We start from the raw sequence: 23,942 nt of genomic DNA on the forward strand, positions 1-23,942 counted from the left end.
ATAAGGCGGGAATATGTACGTGTTGTGTTTACAGCTTGTTGCATTGCCCCCAAGTGGCCAAAAAACAAACATTTAATGCAGGTTTCAAATTTCTTCATGACAATTGAACAATTGCATGTATTTAATAGCTGTACAACCTGTTCAGCTACATCAGCCTCATGCTGTTTTTCACGGATGTATCTAGGTAGCTGCTTGCTCCGCTGCTAAGATGATGTACCCATTCTGTCTGTGGGCACATGTGCTTTACACAGTTGGTAATCGAGCCTTAAGTTGGGACAACGTAAAGTCATTTGATTACATTTGTGCCTGAGTTCAAAACAGTCTCAGTTACATGACCTTAAAGGTCAGCCAGTGTGAGCACAGTCACTTGGAACACAACCGAGTGAAAGTGAGTCCAGAGTAATGACAGACCAGCTGCTGAGATGAGCCACACTGTGAGATCACCGTGCAAGGGTGAAGAGTATGATTTCTGGTTTCGGGCTGTATAATGATATGGCATCCACAATTTAACAAATAACATAAAACCTAACCTGCCCACATTAAGAGAGCAGTAGGCTGGCCAATGAACAGCAACCAGACACATATTATCATCATCAGCCTTGTTGGGGGGTGTCAACTTTCAAGGATGGTAAAGAGTCCAGTCCTGCCGCTACGGGTGAGTCAAATTTGCGGGGCCAGACTCTCAGGTTGTGGGCATGTTAGGTGGAAGGCATGCCAAGTGGGATGTAACCTCTGGGGAAGACTATGAAGATGCATTCAGTATGCTTTAATCATTAGAGTGTTGAACCCCTCTAAAGGCTACAGAACCAAATAAACACACTCAAAATTCGAACATCAAACAGGTGAGGTGGAAGGGGGCTTCAGATGCTGTCTGATGATCTGATAACCACTTAATCTGAAGAATACTGACACCTTAACATGGAACAATGGAACACCTACCTTCCTGTGGATAATGTCTTGCCCAGGGGCGTCCCTCAAAAGGAGGCAGCCCAGGAGCTTGCATTGGAGGTGCTGGTGGGATGACATCATCAAGATCTGTAGTGGGCATCCTGGAGGTAAAGAAAAGGGTACATATTTGATCACTGTGTAAACACGTTTTTTTTTTTTTTTTTTTTGTTAAAACAATCCAGGTTTGGCCCCAAAAACTAGTCACTTTTTCACGACTCTACCTGTCTCCCTGGCTGCTGAACAGATAGTCAGAGCGTGTAGAGGAAGGAGTCCCTGATGGTGGCATTACTTCAGCTTCAGCTCCAGCCAGAAGATCCATGACGAAGTCTGAGCCAGCCAGATCTGACCAGCCTTCATCAGTCAGAAGAGACACCGACCAGCCCTGCACCGCCTCCAGCACACCTCTAAGGCACAAAAACGTACAGGAGAGGAATGAAAACTAACACATATATGTGGAAACATTATCAAATAAATGGAGATACACACACTGTATGCAGAGGAGTACCTGAAATGAAGAACCCATGAGGCCAGCTGCTCTCCTGTGGTCCATGAGTCCACTTCAGTTTCCAGCTTCTCATCTGAGGAAAAGCATCAGAGGCTCATTATGAGATCATAACAGCAGGTGTGAAATCGGTCCAGTTTCATGATAAAGTTCCTGTTCAGTCAGTCTCACCGTTGAATGTGTGTACATCCAGCAGCATTTTGCCCTTCCTCTGGTTGGTGGTCCACTCCAGCTGGGTGGGGGGGTAGATTCGGGTAGTAGGAGCTGGGAGCTGCAGAGATGTCAGCAGTTTGTGTTGGCACAGTGAGCGGTACTCCCCTGGACTGTGGTCAGACACATACCTGCACAGAAAACACTGTCAACTGAGTCATGTGCAGACAGATAAAGTGGCTTTCAGACAGTATAGTAACAAAATGGCTGATCATCATAAGCTTGTAACAGTGTACAGTATGTGCTTTCCCTCACATATCTTCTCTCCTGTCATTTAAGATTTTTCTCAGAAACCCAGCAGAGGCATAAGACTAATGGTTTGAATATTTTGGCCTTGTAAAGTTGATGGCTAATGTGTTAGCAAACCACTTCCTGTTTACAAATCAGGCGTGGAGCAACTTTAGCATTCACTGGTTTCAAATTCCTGGCAAGGTGCCAAAATAAAATATTCCCTCTCCTTCAAACTCTGTTTTGGTCTCTACCAGCTCTTGAGAAAATGTTTATGAGCCAGCACCACCTTTGTCCATGGAGTAACAGTGGGTTTATCAAAGCTTAGTTACTGAAACTAAACTGTAAAACAATGAGGGGTTGTTGCTAGAAGCAACCCTTTTCACATCATACCAACTTATTTCATTTTGTACATAGAAACAATAATGAGCTTTAAAGTGAGTAAGTAAACTTGTGGCTGGTGGGACAATCAAGGGCTAAAATGTGATGTAACAGCAAGCAGAGACGACTCATAAAGACATCGAACAGCACCATTGAAGGTTTGCTAGCCACCATAAATCACTGTTAATGCAAGTGAAATGGCAGCAGCACAGCCCCGCCTGCGCTGAATTGAACAAGGGTGTGTTTATGAATTCAAATTTTCATTTTTGAGAGGAAGGTTGTGTTATTTTGTCTGTTATACATACATATATGTATGTATGTAAGATTTAGATTAGCCTATAAAGATGCACTGTATACCCTCCATCAACCCGTAAAAGGCTAATCAAAGCATAGCACCTACTTGAGCAGGGGTTTTTCCAGTGTTGGGGAGGGGGTGAAGGCACTGAGGCAGCAGACCAGCAGCAGCCAGCCTCTCAGACTGCTCTGCCCCTCCTGCAGGCCCCACGTGTGATAAACCAACTGGGCCAGGATCTCGTCCCTCAAGGCTGGCCGGCTCTGACCCTTCTCCACTATGTAGTTACCCAACATCTGCTCCTGCCAGCCGCTGAGGTCTGACTCACCTGTAAAACGCAATATCTGAGAAGAAAAAGATTGAAAATGAACAATGAAACAAATGACAATAAAGGTAGTCTAATCCAATCTCAACACTTCCATATACCAGTTTGAAAATCTCCAGAGCAGTTCTGGCATCTTCAGGATCCAAAGGGGTGAGGGGTCTCTGGAGGGGCTGTCCCTGAGGCTGGCACCATGTATCCTGAGGAGACCACAACATGAGGAAGCTCACAAGAGACAAGAAATGCTATCCCTCTTCTCTAATCCATCCAGGTGTGAGTCTGTTGGATGTATTTGTGTGACTATTGTCAAGAATAATACACCATTTAAAGTCATTTTAATGGAGGGCCGAGTCCTTGATGTCCAAGGCGTTATTGAGCAGAAATATGTTGGTATGAGATGATTGAAAAAAATGATGATAATTGCTGCCATAATAACTGTGATATAATTGATCAAAGGGTGATAATAAGTCAGTGTTGTGTTTACAGCTTGTTGTACTGCCTGCAAGTGACCAACCCATTAAAGCAGGTTTATGGTCATACGAAGGAAATGTTTTGTTACTTGTTTTCATCCACTGGTCTCTTCTTGCGGTGTGTGGGCAACCATCTGGAGTGTTAAGTCATTGTAATCTAGGATCGAGTCCTCGCTCACCTTTAATATGGACTTGGCATAGCGGGAGAACGGGTATCTGTCTATATCCGGAGGCAGGGCGAGCTTGTGTTCTGCCTTCACCAGTGGTGGTGCCATTTCTGTGACCCCTGACACATGCTGCTGCCCTGGTGGACAGACACGGGACAACGATCAGAAAGTGACAACACAGTATGACAGCAAAGCGGCACATGTGCAGACTGTAGCAGAGTCAATCCTCCAGATGAGCTTTTTATGAAACTGACCTGCTGCGCTGCGTAGTCTGGCTGACAGCTCAGCAGGGATCTCCAGCCTCCCCACATCCTTACAGGAAAACAACGTGAAGTAAACGTTCAGTGTGTCCGTCTACTGGGGGTTTGAATGTGTATTTCTGAGGCAGGCTCTCTATGATAAAGGTTTAGATCAGTCATTTTATTCTCTTACCATTCCTGGAGAGACAGATTTAGTCCTTGTCACTGCCTTTTCTTTGCTCTTCTCGTGAAATTCCTGAAATTGACACACATATACACGGCCCGTCGGTTGATCACACTGCTTGCCTACACCAGCATGATTTCATCTCATAATCTTGAAGTCCTTCAGTCCTTGTCTTGGCGTCCTTAACCTGAAGCTTGACGCTGATTCAGTGTATAACTCCTCAGGTGAGTTCCCCTCTTGTTATGGAGGTACATAAATGAAGTACACTCTACACTTCCTTCTCGCTCGGATCGCGTTCAATCAATCAGACCTATTCTTAGATACATGTCCTGTTATATACTCAGCAACACCCACAGGCAAGAGCCCCACCTCATATAACAGGTGTCAAGAGTCCAGAAAGTTTTTATCAGGAGGTTTACAGCTTACAGGAAGGAGTCACCTCAATGCAGCAGGACAGCGTCACTGAGATAGAACTGTGGTGATGATCAAACCATCCCATCTATAGATGTCCTTGCCAGTATTTACAACATTTGTACATTCCATAGTCACTAATTCACTCTGCTGTTACTGGATACAGGAAACAGACCAGTGTAAATGTCAAGTATGCCGTTGAGATTAAACATGGGCGTGCACATGCATTCATGCAGCAAATACTCTTTATTTCTTTTACTTTTATCGTGGCCTCACTTCAATAATCACAGTTATCAAATAACTCTGGAGAATGGGTCTCTACAAACACACCGGCAGCCCAACCCAGCTCTGCGTCCACATGAGAGGATTTACAACGACTGACTTTCCCAAACCAAACAAGTGTGCCACAGAAAACAGCAGGTGAACACACACCTGACCCTGGCACTTTATGTTATGTACCTCAGAGATTCTTAATGATTCTTTAGGCTGTTTTTTTCTAAAACTATTTGATTTGATACTAATTATAGAGAAAATAGAGACATGGATCTGTACATGTACACACCATAAATACAATCTAACTCATTTGAGTAATGACGTGGAGGCAATTAGGGGGAGCTGTTTCAGCACCGGTGACTGGATGGGCCAGTGTTTTAACAGGGAGGCGGAAAGCCCATCCTAAAATCTTACCATATCTTTCATTCCTTATATTTCTTGTAAGACTTCAGTTCAGGCTGAAAGTGCTTGTTTCAGGATTGGGTCTGAGAGATTATACTCCCTTAGCACATATGGGCCAAATTACAACAGATTAGGTTACTACTCCTTTTGCAAATTACTCATAAAAATGATATAATGATGCTTATGATGTAATGTATGTTCTGTGTTGCTCTGTGCCACTAGAGATATGACTGATAGATTATCTGTACATGATAAAAACTGGCTCACTTGATTATTATTGAATCAAACTGCTGTTAACACAAATCTGTCATGTGATTGTTGTCATTATTAATAACAATTGCTAAAAATAAAAATATTAATGTTTAATGTATCTTATATATTATTATAACAGTTTTCATAGGCCGAGCAGTAGTATGACAATTGACATGTAAAATTGGGGAAATGCTCCTTCAATGACTTTAAATTCTGGTAGATATTAATACAGTATTAATACTAATATATTAGTTCATATTTGAACTGTATGAATGTCTATTACATGTTGCACCACATAGAAAAACAAAAGCAATTTCAATATTGTTACATGTTCAGTGACCGAAAGACTGAAAGAGTGAAATCTAATGAAATTAATGAATGTACCAAGAGTGCAAACCATTTCCCAATGATTAACACAAAATAACATAATGTTACATATCAGTTGCTTAAAAGGGAATTATTCAGGAAAAGTGTAACGATAAGACTCTGTAGCTAAGAATGAGTATAGATCCATGGATGAGTGGAATTAGACTGAAATGTTAATTCAGATGACAGACGAGAGCATGGCTAACACTTGCTATTCTTAAGTACAGCTCATGACGAGCCCATCTAGGCTTGAACAGCTGACATAAGCCGCCTGTGAGCAGGGGCCTGACAGCACCTCTGTTCATAGTCCAAGCCTCATAAAACAAAAGCACCACATACACTGACAGCAATACAACTGAAGCAACAGAACAAACAAAAAAGAACAAAATAACCTGAAGACTCTGCATCTGATCTGATGCGGAGGGAGTAAAGGAGGAACAGCAGCCTACCTGTTGGAGCTGTGCAGCTGGAAGTCAGACAGACAGGTTTCAGAAGGCGGAAGGAGAGATGCAGGGCTGCTTCAAATTTCACTCAGAGGGGTTGAAGTCCAAGACTGGAGTGTGGCTGAGGTGTAAGCAGGGTGTGTGCGTGTGTGCGTGTGTACATGTGTGTGTGGGTACGAGTGTGTGTGCCCAGGTGACATGATTAATGCAAGATAAGAAAGCTAAAGGACAGGGACGAGGTTTAATGCAGCGGTTGTAATATTGTGAGGGAAGAAATGCTGCATGTGCAGAAGCGAACACACCCAGCAGATTCGGAGAGGAGGTTCAGGTGAGACTCTGAGGCGCTGAGGTGTGATGAGCAGTGTACAGTGGGTTTATCAGTTTATACGAGGCTGTTTAATTTGCAGCCTGTCAAAACAAAACAAAGGGCTAACAGAGGCCGAAGAGGCTCTGTGGACTGGAGGGGAACAGCTGAATTGATGGAGGTTTTCTGTCACTGTTCATAGTACACAATCATTTGATCCATTGCAAAATAAAGAATGTAATTCTTTATTGTAGCTATGAAGAAGTGCACAGCACTGATGTAACATTGCCTCATTCAGTACAGCGAAAGCAAACAGTTGCCTTTTTCCACATCCAGCAGAGCAAGACTGGCGTTTACTCGGTTCATGTTTCTGTCCAGAAGTCCAAAATTCACTCTTTCTTTAGTTCTGGTGTTTTTGTGAGACAAATATCTGATTCTTTAGCAACTAAATGATCAACCAGCCATGTTAATTGTGTCTGTCTGCTGTTGCTGCTGCTGGAGAGGACATTGAGGAATTGATCCATAGAACAGAGGGGATCTTATGATCATTCTCTCTTTCATATTACAATGATTCCATTTTTATATGAAACTTATTGATTAGTGTGGCTTTAAATGCCATCTTTTTAATGTTATGAGCACTACAAATTAAATTCCATTCAGATCCATTGTATTGAGTTGGTAGATATACGACTCTAGAAGTTAGAATTAGAACGATGAAACTAATATGATCCTATATGAGGCACACATTGCCAGTACATGGAATTATGTATACAGACCATTAACAATACAGGCAGCACAACAGCTGAAGTCATTTGTGGGGAAATGAGAAAGAATGGAGATCCTAATAAAAAGTACACTTTGAACCCAAACATGGATGTCAGTGCGTTATCAATGAGAGGGCATGGACGTTTTTTTCCTCTCGCCACTCATGTGCTGTTGTGCAAGAGACATTTTGAGCAAAGATTTATAGCACAATAAAATCAGCAAACACAAGGTTGCCAAGACACTCAGCCAAGGACACTCTCTCTCTCTCTCTCTCTCTCTCTCTCTCTCTCTCTCTCTCATATATACCTTCCTCCAATGGCGTCTCTTGATGGTGTTCCTGGTTATCATCATCACTGCCCAGAACTGGGTGAACGACTGCCTTAGACGCTTGTAGTACTTCCTAGAGGAAGAGAGGGGGCAGCAACACACAGACACTCAGGGGTCTACCTGAGTATACCAGGTATGAGTCTCTTAGCTCGTTTCAAGCTTCAGGTGAAACGGAACAGGTTTTCATCTATGTGACTTTACGTCATATACTTAACTGGATATAGTAACGTGTGTAACATGTGGAGACTCCGTCTCTCAGTTGAAATGAGTGAACGTGGTCACATTCAGGCCTGGATCGTAACATAGTACTGTGTTGCACTTCAGACAGTTTTGAGATACGGTGCTTTGTTTGAATTTTCCGTTTCTTCAGACGCTCTATTTTTACTCTACACACATTTTGGATGTTGTACTCCAGCATCTTGTACATCTGCATTAAGACAACAACAAAACGACCTGAGGAATGTGGATCCTACTCATTAAGAACTGGACTGATTTTTCCACTGGCTTCCTGTTTGTCAAAGAACCGATTTTAAAACACATCTACTGGCATATAAAAAACTGAAAAAATGATTATATTTCTGATCAGCTCCATAAAGAACTGTCCAGACCTCTCAGATGGTCTGCTTACTGTTACTTTAGAGTTCAAGCTCGACACTGAGAAGCAGTGTTCAGTCTCTATGCACCACAAACCTGAAGCCCTTTCACCAAGTTTGCATGAGGACAAGTGTCCGTAATCAGAACTACTGACATACCAATGTGACCCATGCACGAACATGCAGCAAGGTGAGACATTAAACCACTGGAGGGACTTACTTTTCATTCATATTTTGAACTGAACTGTAGTTTCTTATTTTCCTGTTTATTCAGTTTTGCTATTGTTGGGCTTTTCATGGACTCTGGTAAACAGCCTCTCTCCTTCTTCCTATTTTCATTTTTTTTCCAAGTAGTTTCCTCTACTCTTCTTTATAGTACAGTAAGTAATTTTCCTTTGGAAACTTGAGTGCATGTAAAGTGCATGCTGATATAATTTTAAGGACTTGTAAACCAGTATTTTCTGTATCAGATTACAGAAAAAATGGCATCACTGAGCGTACATGCTCCCTCTGAGGTGGCAGTCTTGAATAATTGCTACATTATGTCTCCTGGATGCAGCTTGATAATGTATCCTGACTGTCCTCTCTTCTCTGCTGCCCCTCCACTCTGTACCTGGCCTGGTGTCCTCGGATGTGGCTCTGGATGATGATGGCTTTCTCTTTGAAGAACCTGAAATTCCTCCTGCAGAGGAAGCCTCTGATGTTCCTCTGGATGGTGATGGCAGCCCAGGTCTGGGTGCTGCTCCACTTTTCCTCCAGCTGCTGGTACAGAAGCTCCTTGAGGAACACCTAACACAGATACACACACATATCTAAACATGTTGATATTCACAGTCAAAATGTCCAATCAGTGTCATGAATGGGCGGAGAGGCACCTTGGTGAGTCCCAGCTGGTACTGTCCCTCCTCTGCGGCAACCATGTCCAGCAGAACCACTGTCTGCTCTCTGTCCAACCCCTCGCTCAAACGCTGGGCCAGGAGCACCCCGTATCTGTGAAACAGAAGCACACGCTATCTTCAAACTGGTCTCCGAAGCTCCAAATCAGATGCTGGTGCATGCATCATGACTCCTCAACATCACCTCCAACAGAGCGTCGCTCCATAGGAAGTCACAATTTGACTACCCTCCCAACCAACAATGCCTCCTTCCCTGATGAGTTTCAGAGCCTTTATGTCCACTTTGACAGGGACAACTAGGAGGCAGCCATCAAGGCTGCGCTCCCTACAGACCACCAGCCCCTTCACGCTCTCCCTCTGAATGAGGTCCTGACCAACATCAGCCTGTCACTAACCCAAGCAGGGTTAGAAAGACCAAAGATAGCACATGCACATACACACCCACTTTCACTATCACCAGGACAGGGATTGAGTGTGTCGCCAGCTTCAAGGTTCTGGGTGTCCACATTTGTGAGGACTTCTCTTTGACCCTCAACACTTCAAGCCACCGAGAAGGCACAACAAAAGAGACACACCTCTCTTCTTCCTGGGGAGACTCAAGAAAGCCCATCTGTCTCTTCAGATTCTGGTCATCTTCTATCACTGTACCATTGAGAGCATCCTTACACGGTGTGTCACAGGATGATATAGCAAACGCTTTGTCTCGGAGCACAAAGCCCCACAGAGGGTGGTGACAATGTCCATCACATTAGTAGCACTGAGCAACTGAGGCTGTCCAGCACAAGCGATGATGTGAAAGGCGTGCAGCATCATCAGGGACACCTCTCACCCCAGGCACAGGCTGTCTGCCCTCCTCTCCTCTGGGAGGCACTATAGGACTCTCTACTCCAGGACCAGCAGGCTCAGGAACAGCTTCTTCCCCTCAGCTGTCAGTTTGCTGAATTCTGCACCTCAGTGACAGCCTCCCACAATTAAGTTGACCTGCTTAGAAGCTAAAATGCGCATTGTTGTCTCAGTGCCAGTACTCTGTGCAACGACAATAAAGTTGAATCTAATCTAATCTCATAGTAAGATTAATAAACATTAAAGAAGTGTTGTGCAGGCAGGGATGACGTGTGTTTGCAGCACCTCTCAATGAAGTAGGCGTACTGCATCCGTATGGGGAAACCGTCTTTCCTGATGTGGATGGTCTCCAGCATCCCAGCATGCCTCAGCTGGGCTGACACATAGTCTACATCAAAGATCCCAGGAAGCTAACAGAAGACAAGTGAGATACAGTACATGGTCATACATTGACAGCTGGTGTTAAGATACTCATTAGCATCAGCGTAAAGTATCTCATGTTACCTTGACGTAATTTGGCTTCAGGCAACGAATAAAAGTGGTTTTGCATCTACGAGTTAAAGGACAAAATATTGAGGTTATTCATCAGGAAACATTATTAACATTCGACCTATGAGCATCTGAAGGCTGAGCAGCATCATACAGCTGTTTTATAGAACTGAAGAGAACCGACAACTTAAAGCAGTTGGAAGGAGTTTTAACCAGTAGAGGTCTACGTGTCATTGACATGTTTCCAGGAGCCATTCAGTTCTGTACCATGTGTCTCAGTCTGCAACGTCTCTTGAAGAATTGCTTTCAGTGATGATTCAGACCAAATGAAAACATCATGAACTTGCGGCCAGCTATCATTATTCTCATATTTCTTTCCATGACATTTACCAAACCCAGTTTAAACACATGCAGTGAAACTGTATCACTTCAAATGACACACTGTTGGCTTTCACTCTAGCCCACAGCTCTGCTAATGACAGCTCAGTATCAGTCAGTGTGGTCAGCGTGTTGGTACCTCTCCAGGCGGGTAGTGAGTTCGTTCAGGGACTGAAGGAAGTGTGAGGCAGCAGTAGAGGGCTGCTGGCGGAGGCCCCTCCCTCTCCAGCCCAGCTCTCTCTGCTGAATGAAACCGTCCTGAACCTTCCGGAACAGCTCTGACACCATCTGACAAACAGGACCATGTCAGGCAGATTCACAGGGTTCACCTGTGTAGTTGTGTCTGTAAAAGCCTGTGGATATGACTTTGGAGCACCTGATATATTTCATGTTCACAGTATCTTTAAATGTTATACTCGTCATTAAAGTACAGTTAGTAATAATAAACACTGATGAACATTTACCTTTGGACTTTTTTAAATCTCATCATTATGAGCCGCAAAGTCATAACCAGTATCTCATAGTTAGGAGAAAATTCATATCTATATCTCAAAAGCAGAAGATCTTTCACCATAGAAAGTCTGTTATTCATAATTATCTCAGAATTTCTTGTAATTACAGGATAGAGATATTACAGAAGAAGAAGAGGAAGCGTTTTATCACAGATACAAATGTTCTAATTCTGGTCTTTTCATATACATTTGTCATTATTCTCAATTTCTCCAATATGAGATGCTAAGTCATCATAACATGACACAGAAATATTTCAGCTTCAGTGTGGATTAGTCACTGTTGTACTATTTATCTTTCACCTATCTTATGAGTCTTGTTTACTGCCTGTAAAACAGTTTGAACCGCATGAACTTAACACTATATACTTTGATTGACTGATTGATAAACAGAGTTGTGCAATCGGATTACATAATGTGATCTGAATTATTTGTCAGAGCCAATTCAGGTAAAGGGCTTTCTCTGTGGCTGCCATAACATTTTTCTGTGCTATGCCATGTAAAAAAGGTCCATTTTAGCACCGTGCTTGGGTGCAATGCCAGCTGGCTCACCTTTGAACGACTCCTGGCAAAAAGCTCCACCACTTCTGTCCTGAACTGGTCGTGGTTCTTATTCAGGAAATTGTGAACCTGGAAAAGGAATCATTTGAGTAGTGTGAAAGACATGGTCTCGCTCCACCGGCTGCTGTTTGACAGCCTTGCTGTACGTAGCAGCGCTGTGCCTGATACCTGATAAGTGACAGCTCCGGCATAGTGATAAACAGTGAAGACTGGCAGTGGGTTTTTGGGCTTGGCATAGTAGGAACTGTTCCCATGGTGGTAGTGGCACTTCTGGAGGAAGGTATGGTCCGTGGCCTGATGAAAAAACACCAAGGAACAATACCAATAATGGTACATTTTTACACTCCCTCACTCCTGTGAATGTATGCGAAAGCTCAGATTATTTTGCTTTTTCAAAATGAATAACCACGGCACATGTCATATCAGCAAAACCATGACAGAATGAAAAATGGTCCTGGACTCTGGTCCAAAACCCCAGGGACGCACCACACTTCATGTCAAGAAGATTACTGAACAATATTTCTAACAATAACTTTAGTAAAACAGATGTAAAATAAAACAAGGGCAACAAGAAATATAAGTTTTGCACCTTCATTAACTCCTTGTGCAAGAAACATGGTCTACAGTGGAGATTGGTCTCTAATTTGTTAATCAGTACTAACTTGTCAATAATCATAACCATTCATGCATATTCAAGGTAACGGTGCATTTCATTTGGTTGCCTGTCAATGGTGTCATATTCCCCTTCACCTCCTCTGGTTTTTATAGCAACTTCCAGGGAAAAACAGGAAACACCAGATAATGCGTCACATTATTGTTTACTATTGCTTGTATTATTCACTCATGTTGTGTTGTGTTTAATAATCTACCTGTTTTCTACTGGTGTGTGTGTGTAGGTGTGTGTGTGCGTGTGTGTGTGTACTTGAGGGAGACAGGTCTGGTCGTCCAGTATACGCAGGATGCCATGTGGTCTTGAGGAGATCAGCTCCAGACAGGAGTGGAAGTTCTTGAGTGGCATGGGATACCATGGGATCTGTTCTGCACTGTACTCCTCCTGCAGAGGACACACACACACACACACACACACACACACACACACGCACACACACACACACACAGACCACTTATAAAGGGTGACTTATTAGAGAGTGGTTCCTGTGGGTCTGCTGATCCTCATGGATCCCACTGACCTGCTCCTGGGCGATCACTGCCTTGTTGACAAAGTGCTGCAGCTGCTCATTGGCAAAGTTGATACACAGCTGCTCGAAGCTGTTCACTCCCAGGTCCTGCAGAGGAACATAGAGGAGCTGTGACGTCACATCCAAATGCTCAATTATATTGAAGCTTTCGGGTGTAAGTCCATACATCATACCGACCTCGAACCCGTAGATGTCCACTATGCCCACAGTGCTGTCCATCTCTGTGGGACTCAGCCAGTCATTGATCTGCTCCAGCAACCAGTCAAACAGCACTGAATATAAGGCTTTGGCAATAGCATCTCTGCGAGAGGGGACAGGGAGGAGAAGGGGGATGCATATCTTTAAATGCAAGTTAAACAAATTCAAGGTCACTCCACTAATTCTGCACATCAAGATCACTTTACTCATTACGGAGAGATCAAGTCAGTCTGTGAAAATAACTCCTGATGATGTCAGCGACTACGTCAACATGCACATACTATTCCAGTTTTTGCTCTCATTCTGAAAAGACAATATTCCCACTAAGCTGTTTACATGGTTAATGAAAATGAATACTCCACCAATATACCTGTTTACATGCACCCGTGCATTCTCTGATTAACAAACGCAGCCTCGCAAACTCTAATTCAAAGTTAGCATACCAGTTAGTTATTATAATCACTCCCCACTCCCTGCTGTGCTGAGCTCGGTGCTTCCTTGCGGTGAGTGCTGAAGCGAGCCAAACATCAAGGCTACATATTTTGTATTCATTATTATTATTCCATATACATCCCTACACATCCTGCAAACAGCTGAGTTTAAAAAAGAAAAATAGCATTAAAAATAAGTTATTTCACTCACTTCCAACTCAAATACACACACAAGCCAGATCAAGATCTTAACGAGACCAGGCAGTGGGTTATTTTAACCAGTGAGATGAGCAGTGAGACAGACTGGTGCAACATAAGCAGTAATGTAGGCACTGCACTGCACTGTTGTGAAGGTGAGGCTCTATTTACCTGCCAGTCCAACATCCAGCCTGCATCAACATTTGAAGAAATGTTCTTACCTGGATTCTATGGCACTTTCCACGGATAGAGGGCAGTAGATCCTGTCGTAGGTTGTCTCCTGCAGACAAGAGAGAGTATCAGTATGCACATGTGCAGAGATATGGATGATAACTGACTGAGCATGCGAGGCTACTGACTGTGACTCTGTGAGTGATGACGGTCTGCAGGGCCTCAGAGGAAATCTGTAACAAGCTGCCAACCCTCCTGGCCTCAGCCTCGCTGAAGATACGAGCCACCTCAAATGACTCACTCTGAAGCAAAAACACCAAGTGACATATGATATCAATGTCTGATCTGTCTAATTCTCACTCTGTCTCCAACACAAACACACCTCATACGAGCTGAAGCACATGTTGCCGAGCTGCAGGATAGAGGAAAGGATGGCCCAGACAGTGGAGATCTGATCAGCATGCAAACCGATGGTGTCAAAGCACTGGACCAAGAGCTGGAAGTCCTGTTTGTCCTGCTTGCCCTTCAATTCACAGGAACCACCCTGGAGGAGGACAGGGAAAAATGGAATTGGTAACATGTATAATGAGAGAAGAGGAAGGAAAAACATGACAAAAACCAGAGCTGGAGAATAATTCTGTGTTCACTGATGTGTGATGTACTTGGTTTAGGTAGTAATAGGTCTCGGCTCCCTGCAGGTAGAGCTCCTGTTTGTCCCAGTCGTTCATACCTGCCAGCAGCTCATAGAAAACATGGTAGCTCCTCTCCTCGCTGGCCTACAAGGGAAATGAGGCAAGAACTAGACAGTGACAATGACTAAGTTCATGACCTCTGATGATTTTCCATCTGCTTAGAACATAAAAACTACCTTGCCAGAAACAACAACATCATGAAACATACGGCCACGCACAAATTTTTGGCTGTTATTCACTAACTTACATTCCAGGCTGGGAGGAAAGAGTGGAAAAATGAAGGTTAAAAGTAACTTGAGACTAGAGACGTGCTAGCAGCTCCGTGAGGCTTTAATTAGCCATGAATAGCTGTTCAGTTGATGTTTACATATTTCATTCAATAATGTGTTGACTGTGGGTGGTACTATGTGAAAAGTCCATGGATCAAGGTCATTAAGAGTCATTCTCTAGGGTTCTTGCCAATCCTTCTCACACTTTTAATGCTGCTTCATTCAGAGAGATATTTCATAGTAATCCATTGAACATATAAGATTTCAAGAATTTTATTTCAGTCTGGACCAAAGTGGTATACAGACCAATCAAATCACATTTCCATCAATAGAGCTGCATCAGGAGCATTGCTTAAAACTGAGGATGGAAAAGCTATTTGATCAGGTTTATAGGTGGAGGTGTCCTCTATCAAGCTGGGAAAGCTGAGCCTCCAAATCCTTCATTTTCAAAGGTGCAAAAGCACCCAATCAGAAAAGGAACCTGAGACATTTTCCTACAGGACAACTCAATCTGCCATGTGATATGAATAAAGAATTGTCCAGCAGTCCAATTCACGTTGTAGGTGCCAAAGGCAATGTGATGTGTTGTTTTTCCCACATGTGTGTCTTGTAGTCTGTCTGAACCTCATTAAATTTCCTTTAACAGCAAAAGTAACATCATGGACTCCTTCATGATGTCTGTTTGAGCACACAGCACACCCCACTCAATGTTCTCACCTGAAAGACAACCCTGGACTTCTCAAGGAGGTATTTGGACAACGAGGTCCCTACAACAACCCCACTGTCAACCAAGATGAGAGACAGTCGACAAATAAAACAGCTGCAACCAGTCTCAATAGGGAGAGCAACAAGGGAGCAAACTGTTTGGTGAGACATCAAGGGGTATTTCTATAGACGGCAACATCAGGTTGACTCACTGGAGAATGTGGATGTGAAGGTACTTGCCAAAGCGGCTGGAGTTGTCGTTGAGGATGGTCTTGGCATTCCCGAAACTCTCCAGGATGGGAAAGACCTCCATGGGCTGGTCAAGGAGGAGAAAGAAAAAAGTGAAGCAAAGACAAACATGGGGGGATGACTGACAGGTACGTCCGCCAATGAGGGTGTTCCTTTGAGTTTTCCACAGTGAATTACCTGTCGCAGGTTGTCGTTTCTGCCCTGATACATGGAGCTGAGGTAGTGGACGATGAGCTTCGTAGCTTCAGTCTTCCCTGAACCACTCTGTCCACTACCCAAAAAAATAAACATGACAGCTTTTTTCAAATGATCTTTTGTGCATTTTATGCCTCTATGAGCTAGCTGATGGTGGAGAGATGACAGCCAATGGAGGGGGAGAGAGATAAATGCTAACATGCTAACATGGTCACAATGCATGTTAAGGTGCTGACGTTTCACAGGGTCCTTGTTGAAATGCCATGGTAGTGCATGTGGTAGAACACTTGAGTCCTGTCTAAATGTACTATATCTCTGCCTTTCAATTATACAGCTGATGCTTGCCAATATTTTAACCCACAATGTGTTAGTCCGTCTCTCAATACTTTCAGGCCCAAGTCCATTGGTTCCTACTGAAGACGTAAATCTTAAAAGGCTCAGTAATTTCCTAGACAGCTGGCCACTGTAGTTTTTACCAAACATTCCTTAGAAAGGACGAAATAGTGCATTTGTTGGTGACTATTTTCAGCTTATTCTTTAAAACATGTATCTGTTAGATTAGTGTTGTCAGATTATAGATGAAGGAAAGGAGCATTTGTTTTTAAACCTGAGGCAGCAAAGAAAAAGCACAGAATTTCGCAAAACTACATAAAAGTAGGCGATAAAATTGATGAAATCAGTGTTCCTGTTAGTACCTTATGACGATGCACTGCTCCTGTGTGGAGGCTTGAGACTGGCTGAAAGCAGCGTCGGCTATGGCATAGACATGACTGAGGCAGAGAACAACAGAAACAGTCACCAGTGATGAAAAACATAAGGGAGACGTGTTCTGAAGGGACTGAAAGCTGCCAGAATAATGCATGGCAGAGTGAGAAGTGTTTGCTCACGGTGGGTTTCTCTGCTGCTCTTTGCCTTGATATTTCTGTCTGAGCTCCTCTGTGTAGATGTTAAGGGGCTTGAAGGGGTTAATAGACAGCAGCATGTTTCCAATGTAAGTCTGGGAAGAAAGAAAAAAGGACACATGCATTCAGAGTATAAGCACACTAAAAGAAATGGTATTGGGGGGAAAAAAATTCTATTTTAGCAATGAAGACATTATACAGCATGAGTATGGAGGTTTATTCCCAACCCTGGGAACACATGGCAAACATACACCACATGACCAAGACGAGTAAACATTTATGAGTAAAATCAGTGGAATTTATAGTTAAAGTTAAACCTGAATTATTTGACTATTTTCTTGTGAGTCTGTTGAACACTTTATTCTGCCTGGTTTCAGTATACTAGCAGGTTAGGTCAACAATGAAACTTACATAAATACAGTCACGGTGAAACCTCTTCTTCAGATTCAGAAGCACAGAGCTCTCGCACACTTCTCTAAGAACATTCGACAAACAGGTGGAAAAAGTGCATGTTTAGACTGTAGAGTAGGTACACTGTGTGTTTGTGTGTGTGTGTGCTGCATGTGTTGAGTGTGAACTCACTCCAGCTGGGACAGATCGTCCACCTCATCAACCTCTACAGCTTTTTTGTTGCCAGGCATCACCACCTGAAAAATGCAGCCATAAGGACATGAGTCAGAATTAAAGCCACAACCCTCCATTCGAAAAATCCCTCCAGTCAGGAACACAAACCTCAGACAACTTTGCCCTTACCTTCTCTCCAGAGCCTTCCTCTAGTCCTGCTAACACTGAGTTAATTTACTTTTAAAAAGTGAATAAGCCTTTGCAAGAACCATATATGGTTAAAGCCGTGTTTTGTTTCTGTACTTCTTGCTGCTAATGGTCCACTCCGCTATTGGCACAGCAGGTAACCCATCCACTTGCAGCAGTGGAGCAGTGTGATAGCTGATATACTGCAATCTCATAGTAGTGTGCGGTGGTGTGTTGTATGCTCTATTGTATCTGGATCAGGAAATAAATAAACCAGCACCAAGCCTTTTATGCACTATTGTCTTGTGTGCACAACGGCTATAAGTGATGAAGTAGAACTGATATGCTGACACTCCAACCCTTAGCCATTAGACAACCATAACTGAACTTTTCTGCATACCGAGGCTCACCAGTGCTAGAATGTTGTAGTAACACTGAACATGGCCAAAGCAGTCTTTCCTTGATAATTGCAGAGTTTAAGCATGGGAACATTTGTCAGCCAGCCCGTTGATCAGTCAGATGGTCATTCTGTCTGTCCAACACTTTGAATCAGAGCAAGTTATCTGGACAACTGCTGGCCATTGTGCTATGAAATGTGGTATGGATATTAATGAAGAAGATGATTCTTTGAGCCTAGTGCCACAAACAGGTAAACATCAAGATCAACTCTTCCTAAACACTCTGGTCCACTTTTAGGTTTTTCCACTGCTGGAGGAAATGTAACATAAGATGTTTCCATTGCCACTAGTTCTGCTTTTGTTTCCCCTGTTCACCACCTGCTTTGGAGTCCCTCGAACTATATATGTGCACTGATCTGGAGCTGATACTAAACACAAGTTGCAGGTACCTACAACGGCTGCTGGCAGTCCTGTCAATCATGACTGGTCAAGCAGATGTACTGACACACGACAACAAAGTACACTACAACAGGCACATGTACAGTTAACCACATTTTTACTTCTGAAGGATCAGTGTGCTACTGCTATTGTTGTCTGTTCCTCTATAGCTTAGTTTACTCACCTGCTAAAACATAGTTATAATAACATGACATAGCATGGTTGCTCTCACTTTGGCCTTTAGATGGCATATGTTCATAAAATACAGTGAAATACAAATCCTGGAGTGCAGCTAGTTAGGTTCATTTGCCTTTGCTTCGATGACATTTTCTGCACCAAAGGAGGAGTTCTCACTTTCGACAAAATAAGCAGGATTCCCTGGAAGGCAGTATACTGAGTGGATTGCTGTAATCAAACAAGAAGGACGATACCTTTCAACTTTGTACAGTTTTTGGTTTTACACTAGAAACATCCTCAAGCAAAATTGTCAATTCTGTAAACTAAGATTCCAATAAATTTGCTTTCATGGTCCCCAGAGAATCAATTACAGTGATTTCAGTATCAGCTTTCCATGCAAAGATATCTCCCAAGAGAATAAGCCGAATAAGAGAATAAGGCGTTATGTCTCAAACCGGTGAATGCTGAATACAGAGACAATAGCTAAATGGAGAGAGATATGGGGGAAACTAATTACTACTATTACCAGTAATACCTGTGTGCTGACCAGTCGTCTCTCCAGCATCTCCTGAGTGGGGTCTTCTGATTCCCACGGGCCCCTGCCATTGTGGGCAGGAACAGTCCTGACCTGGCCTCCATCATCATAGACTGTCCACTTGGTTAGCTTCTCCACTGTCTGGTGGGGCAATAGGGTCTCAGCACGCAGCCAGTCCTTAACCACACAGAGAGCAAAGACAGATGTCTGACCAGAAAATAAGTGCTGGATCACTCTTATTCAGCTAAATTTTGTCACAACAAGAGGTTCCCACTATCCTTATCCAACCAAAACTTGTACCTTTATAAGTGACAGAATCATTAACTTAATTTCCATTCTACCACAAAAAATGTAACACATACCTGAGGGTCTCCACTCATCCGTGGGTTGCCAGCCCAATGCACCTCTGGTTGGGTGATATTATATATACCCCTCTCACCCATAAGCTGGGCCACTTCCCTGTCTGCCTCCTCTTCATACAAAGACCGGATGCCTGACATGACTGCGTTTGCCTCCCCATTTGGAAAGGGCTGAGTGGTGGGTATCCCAGCAGAAGCCTCTCTCTCTGGTCCCTTGGCCTGAGTCGGTCGACCACCTGTTGTTCCTCCCGACAAGGAAATCTTGGTCAGGTTGATCTGGGAGGGGTCCAGTTTCCTTCTTGCAGCCTGTAACACACTGACTCCATCTTGATTGTCTAGGGCAGGTCTCCCGTTTCTGTCGTCAGTAGTGGTTGATCCTTCAAGGGTACCGCTGGACCCGGGGCTCCTCTCTGCCACATCTCCACCTGATGTTAGCCCTCCTAGCAAGGGCTGCTTGATGGACTTCAAGAGGCTGAGATCTGGTTTGACTGGAAGCACGAGCCTGGCACCTGGTTTTGGAGGTTTGGGCTCTGATGTAATGGGTTCTCCTGGTGATCTAGTGATACTTGATGGAGTAGAAGGTCCAGGAGCTGCCTGAGGCACCTCGGCTGTCTTTGCTTTACCCAGTTTGTTCATCCTGGGGAGTACCACAGCATATTTGGCCTCTACCTCTTTCTCCGCAGCTGGAGTTACTTCTTCCCCTCCCTCCCCTACCTGTCCCTGTAGGCTGGCTTTCTGTTTACCAATTTTGTCCTCAGAGGAACTCCTATTTTTCTTACTGGCCAGGCTGGTTTTACTGGCAACTCTCATGGCCATCCTATGTTTGAGGATATTGCCCTTAGATTTTCTGGGACCTTGTTTCAGTTTTATTGCTCGAATGGAGAGCCAGCGGGAAACTCCGATGGCCTTACTCCAAGCGGAAAGCTTCTTTTTCAAGTTTAATCCCGGTGGCACATTTTTCTGAATCCAACCAGACACTCTGCGAAGAGTGGTCATACCTTTTCTTCGTGCTATCAAACGATCCTTGGGTTTGCTGGGCTCCCCATCAAGGGCCTCAGCCTCTGATGTTTCTTCACTGGGCTTTGCTAGCATCTTATTTGCTTTCTGTCTGAGAGACTCCATCTTGACCTTCCCCAAGAGCAAGCCCTGTGGTCGCCCTTTGACAACGCTTCCAGCATCCTGCTGCTCCTCCGGTTCCAGAATGGCTTTAAGGTCTTTACCTTTGGCTTTGAGAAGCATTATTCGGTTTTGGCCTTTAATGGCTTTGGTCAATGTTGGTTCATCTTCCTCCTCTTCCTCGTCATCAGGATCAACTGGATCAGCTTCTACTAGAGCATCTTTCTCATTAATATTTTTGGTTTTCTTTGCGAACTGGGTCTTGCCTTTTGCTGTGTCAGCCTTGCTGAGGGAAACACCTTTTGGTGGTTGAATCTCCTCTGTTGCAGAATTGGGCTTATCCTCTTTCAGTGTCTTCTTTTTGTTCTTTTTTTCTTCCTTGGCTTTCTGTTTGGCTTCCTTTTCTAACCTCTGCTTCTCTGCTTTGGCCCTCTGTTTCTCAGCCTTCTCTGCCTGCTTATCTGCCTTTGTTTTTTTAAACATCTTGCATTTCGACACTTGCACAGGCTTTGAGGGACGCTGAGTCTGTCTGCGGTGTCTGCAGGCTTTAGCAGCTGTTGGCTTTTCAGATGTGTCCTCTTGGGTTATCTCCTTCTCTTCATTGCCATCACTGGTGACTGCCTCAGATACTTCATCTTCCTTCTCGCTTTCTTCTTCTTCACTTGATGTGACTGGTTCGACCTTCTTGTTTTCCTCCTCTTCACTTGATGTGACCGGTTCAACCACTGAGCCACTTTTGGATTTGACTTCCTCAGAAAGCTCTTTGTCTGATTCCTCGTTTGTTGTCTGTTCTGTATCTCTTTGGGTGTCTGAAGCCTCAGCCTCCTCCCCACTGCTTTCCTCACTCCTCTGCGTCTCAGCTGACTCTTTGTTACTGCCCTCCTCTTCCTCCTCCTCCTCCTCCTCATCGCTACTACTTTCCTCTTCCGACACCTCCACTGAGCTTCCTGCATCACTCTCTGATTGCTCCTCCTCCGTCTCACTCCCTGTCACTCTCTCATTTCTCTTGTTGTCAGGCTTGGTGGGGAGCTTATTGATCCTACCTTGTGTGGTTGGGGGTATTTTCGGTGAAGGTTTGAGCTTGGCAGTCTTGTGCGTGCCCCCTGTAATCTTACTATCTTTCTCATGATGAAGTTGCGTTCTACCATTGGCAGTTGTCCTTTTTCCTAATGTGCTCCCCACTTGTTTCTGTGGTCCTTTTTGTTCTGTATTTCTCTTTTTTCTTTGATCTGCTTTATTCCCTCCATTACTCTTCACTACACCTGTTTTTCTGTCCTCCAGCGTTGAGTTTTCAGCAGGCACTTTAGGGGGAGGCTGAGATGCTTTGGATCCATTCCGCCTCACATTTTTCTGTTGATTTCCTTTTCTTCCTGTTTCTGCCCTCTGCTTTGTGGCATTTGTTCTACTTTGAGACTTGACTGGCGACATGGCTATCAATTCTTCACAGTTGAAATTACCTAGAGAATAACATATCAATATATTTATTTTGTAATTTGAAATCATATTGATTGGGAAAATGGAAAGCCATGCAGATTTTAGTGTTCAAGCATAAGAAAATTTAAATCTATGAGCAGCATACATCAACAGATAATTTATCCACTCGATAAAATGAACAATTACTGTTTGTAAGTTGAGTAACACATCTGTCAGACTCAGTGAAACCAGGTCCTTGACTCAATCTATCGGCGTTTAGACCATGTTTCACTCTTTAAGTCTCTGATCCTTGTTCTGAGGCTAAAGACACCCAGGTCAGCCCTAGTTTAGCCACACCTGACCTCATTGTTTTTTTAAATCTAACAGTCATTGCTTGGCTAAGTTTGAAGGCTGCAATGCAAAGACAAACTCAAGAATAAATCAATTTTGAGAAAAAGGCAAAAGCACAATGAAGAAAAATTCATGCACAATGGCTATCAATCATTTACACGCTGGATGAAAATAACTCCCTTTCATAACAGCAAACAACAGCTATCATCTGCAGGTTAAATCTAAACTGCAGTGAAAGACTATCTTTAGATCCACCTAAATGTAGTCGTATAGCCTGTGCACCCTGGGGGTAGAGCAGTGAGAGCTCTTTCAGTGTAATATAGCTTACCAGGTTTCTCAGGTGAAACCCAGGCATAGCTGGGGGGCTGCAAAGTGCTCCGGCTTGTCCTCAAGAGCTGGTGTCACTGATACAAACATGCACTCATGCTCAGAAATGAGGGGAAGTTACACACCACTATCCCACCCACTAACATTGTACACAAAGGCACACAGCCACATATGCAATACAAGATTGTGTGTGGTTTAAGCATACACACAATGCCCCCGTCAACAAAGCTGAGCTGGCGTGTGCTGACACACACACACACACACACACACACACACACACACACACAAAGTGCCTTCTGAATAATACAGCTCTATCTGGCAGGTCGCACAGCTCTGCTGCCGTTCACAGGGCCAGCTGGTGAATGCTTGGGAGGAAAGGTGAGAGGTGCAGCTCGGAGTGATCAACAATAGGTGCTGATGGAGGAGAGAGGGAGAGACAGAGAGAGAAGAGATCAAACGGGTTCATTACCTGGCGCTTTCCTCAGGGAGAGGCATTTTCTGTCAGTGCGTGCTGGAATGCTGGACCCTTCTAAATTCTCAGTGCAGGCCATAAGTATTTAGACAGTGACACACTTTTCAAAAATTGTATTGTTAAGATACAAAATGGTACTAGGATTCCAAGTTTCCCTCATCAGCACAACATGGTACTCTGCCCACCATGCTCAGACTATGAAAAATAATTATTGTACAACAATAATTAATATTGTAGAACATTTCTTCAATTTTCAGAGATAATAAACAATCTCGTAGTCAGGAATGAGATTAAGGTGGAGTTGGTGAGTTCTGCTGAAGCAGTGTGCGTTCTTTTGCATACTATTAAGGATGCCAAAATACCAACGTTAATCAAAGTAAGTGCCCAACTTCCATTTAAAGGGTTAAGGTTAAAATGCAGTTTCAGGTGACTGCGCTATATTTCATGGAGTTTGGGGGAACTCATCACAGTTGTAGACAAGATCAGAGTAAATTCATTAGTCTTGCCTTGCTGAAGTAGTATCAATGATTTTATCTTCACGAATCTTGCACAAGATGCGTTTAATGCTACTAAACTACCAGGAGTGTGATAAGGTCCTCCCTGAATCCTTCTCCTAACCTAATCCTCTGAAGCCACAGATGA

The 23,942-nt window shown here is 43.6% G+C and overlaps 1 protein-coding gene across 1 annotated transcript in view; it reads right to left on the minus strand.

The window, feature by feature from the left end:
* Nucleotides 1–22,165, minus strand: part of myo15b (myosin XVB) — a 35,774-nt gene extending 13,609 nt beyond the window's left edge. The window contains exons 1-33 of the mRNA XM_076760481.1: nucleotides 19,625–22,165; nucleotides 19,263–19,439; nucleotides 17,547–17,611; nucleotides 17,376–17,439; nucleotides 16,950–17,059; nucleotides 16,758–16,832; nucleotides 16,045–16,138; nucleotides 15,831–15,934; nucleotides 15,631–15,694; nucleotides 14,615–14,728; nucleotides 14,335–14,496; nucleotides 14,141–14,254; nucleotides 14,003–14,061; nucleotides 13,132–13,255; nucleotides 12,946–13,041; nucleotides 12,678–12,809; nucleotides 11,924–12,049; nucleotides 11,747–11,824; nucleotides 10,825–10,973; nucleotides 10,323–10,368; nucleotides 10,104–10,228; nucleotides 8,955–9,069; nucleotides 8,693–8,868; nucleotides 7,466–7,559; nucleotides 3,953–4,015; nucleotides 3,775–3,832; nucleotides 3,533–3,657; nucleotides 2,988–3,083; nucleotides 2,670–2,905; nucleotides 1,622–1,791; nucleotides 1,454–1,526; nucleotides 1,170–1,352; nucleotides 940–1,049 (exon numbers count right to left, since the gene is read on the minus strand). Coding sequence (XP_076616596.1) covers nucleotides 940–1,049; nucleotides 1,170–1,352; nucleotides 1,454–1,526; nucleotides 1,622–1,791; nucleotides 2,670–2,905; nucleotides 2,988–3,083; nucleotides 3,533–3,657; nucleotides 3,775–3,832; nucleotides 3,953–4,015; nucleotides 7,466–7,559; nucleotides 8,693–8,868; nucleotides 8,955–9,069; nucleotides 10,104–10,228; nucleotides 10,323–10,368; nucleotides 10,825–10,973; nucleotides 11,747–11,824; nucleotides 11,924–12,049; nucleotides 12,678–12,809; nucleotides 12,946–13,041; nucleotides 13,132–13,255; nucleotides 14,003–14,061; nucleotides 14,141–14,254; nucleotides 14,335–14,496; nucleotides 14,615–14,728; nucleotides 15,631–15,694; nucleotides 15,831–15,934; nucleotides 16,045–16,138; nucleotides 16,758–16,832; nucleotides 16,950–17,059; nucleotides 17,376–17,439; nucleotides 17,547–17,611; nucleotides 19,263–19,439; nucleotides 19,625–22,165 — 6,118 coding nt within the window. The remainder of the gene's footprint in view (nucleotides 1–939; nucleotides 1,050–1,169; nucleotides 1,353–1,453; nucleotides 1,527–1,621; nucleotides 1,792–2,669; nucleotides 2,906–2,987; nucleotides 3,084–3,532; nucleotides 3,658–3,774; nucleotides 3,833–3,952; nucleotides 4,016–7,465; nucleotides 7,560–8,692; nucleotides 8,869–8,954; nucleotides 9,070–10,103; nucleotides 10,229–10,322; nucleotides 10,369–10,824; nucleotides 10,974–11,746; nucleotides 11,825–11,923; nucleotides 12,050–12,677; nucleotides 12,810–12,945; nucleotides 13,042–13,131; nucleotides 13,256–14,002; nucleotides 14,062–14,140; nucleotides 14,255–14,334; nucleotides 14,497–14,614; nucleotides 14,729–15,630; nucleotides 15,695–15,830; nucleotides 15,935–16,044; nucleotides 16,139–16,757; nucleotides 16,833–16,949; nucleotides 17,060–17,375; nucleotides 17,440–17,546; nucleotides 17,612–19,262; nucleotides 19,440–19,624) is intronic.
* Nucleotides 22,166–23,942: the final 1,777 nt, after the last annotated feature.

This window comes from Chaetodon auriga, chromosome 20 (genome assembly GCF_051107435.1).
Source record: "Chaetodon auriga isolate fChaAug3 chromosome 20, fChaAug3.hap1, whole genome shotgun sequence".
NCBI lineage: Eukaryota > Metazoa > Chordata > Actinopteri > Chaetodontiformes > Chaetodontidae > Chaetodon > Chaetodon auriga.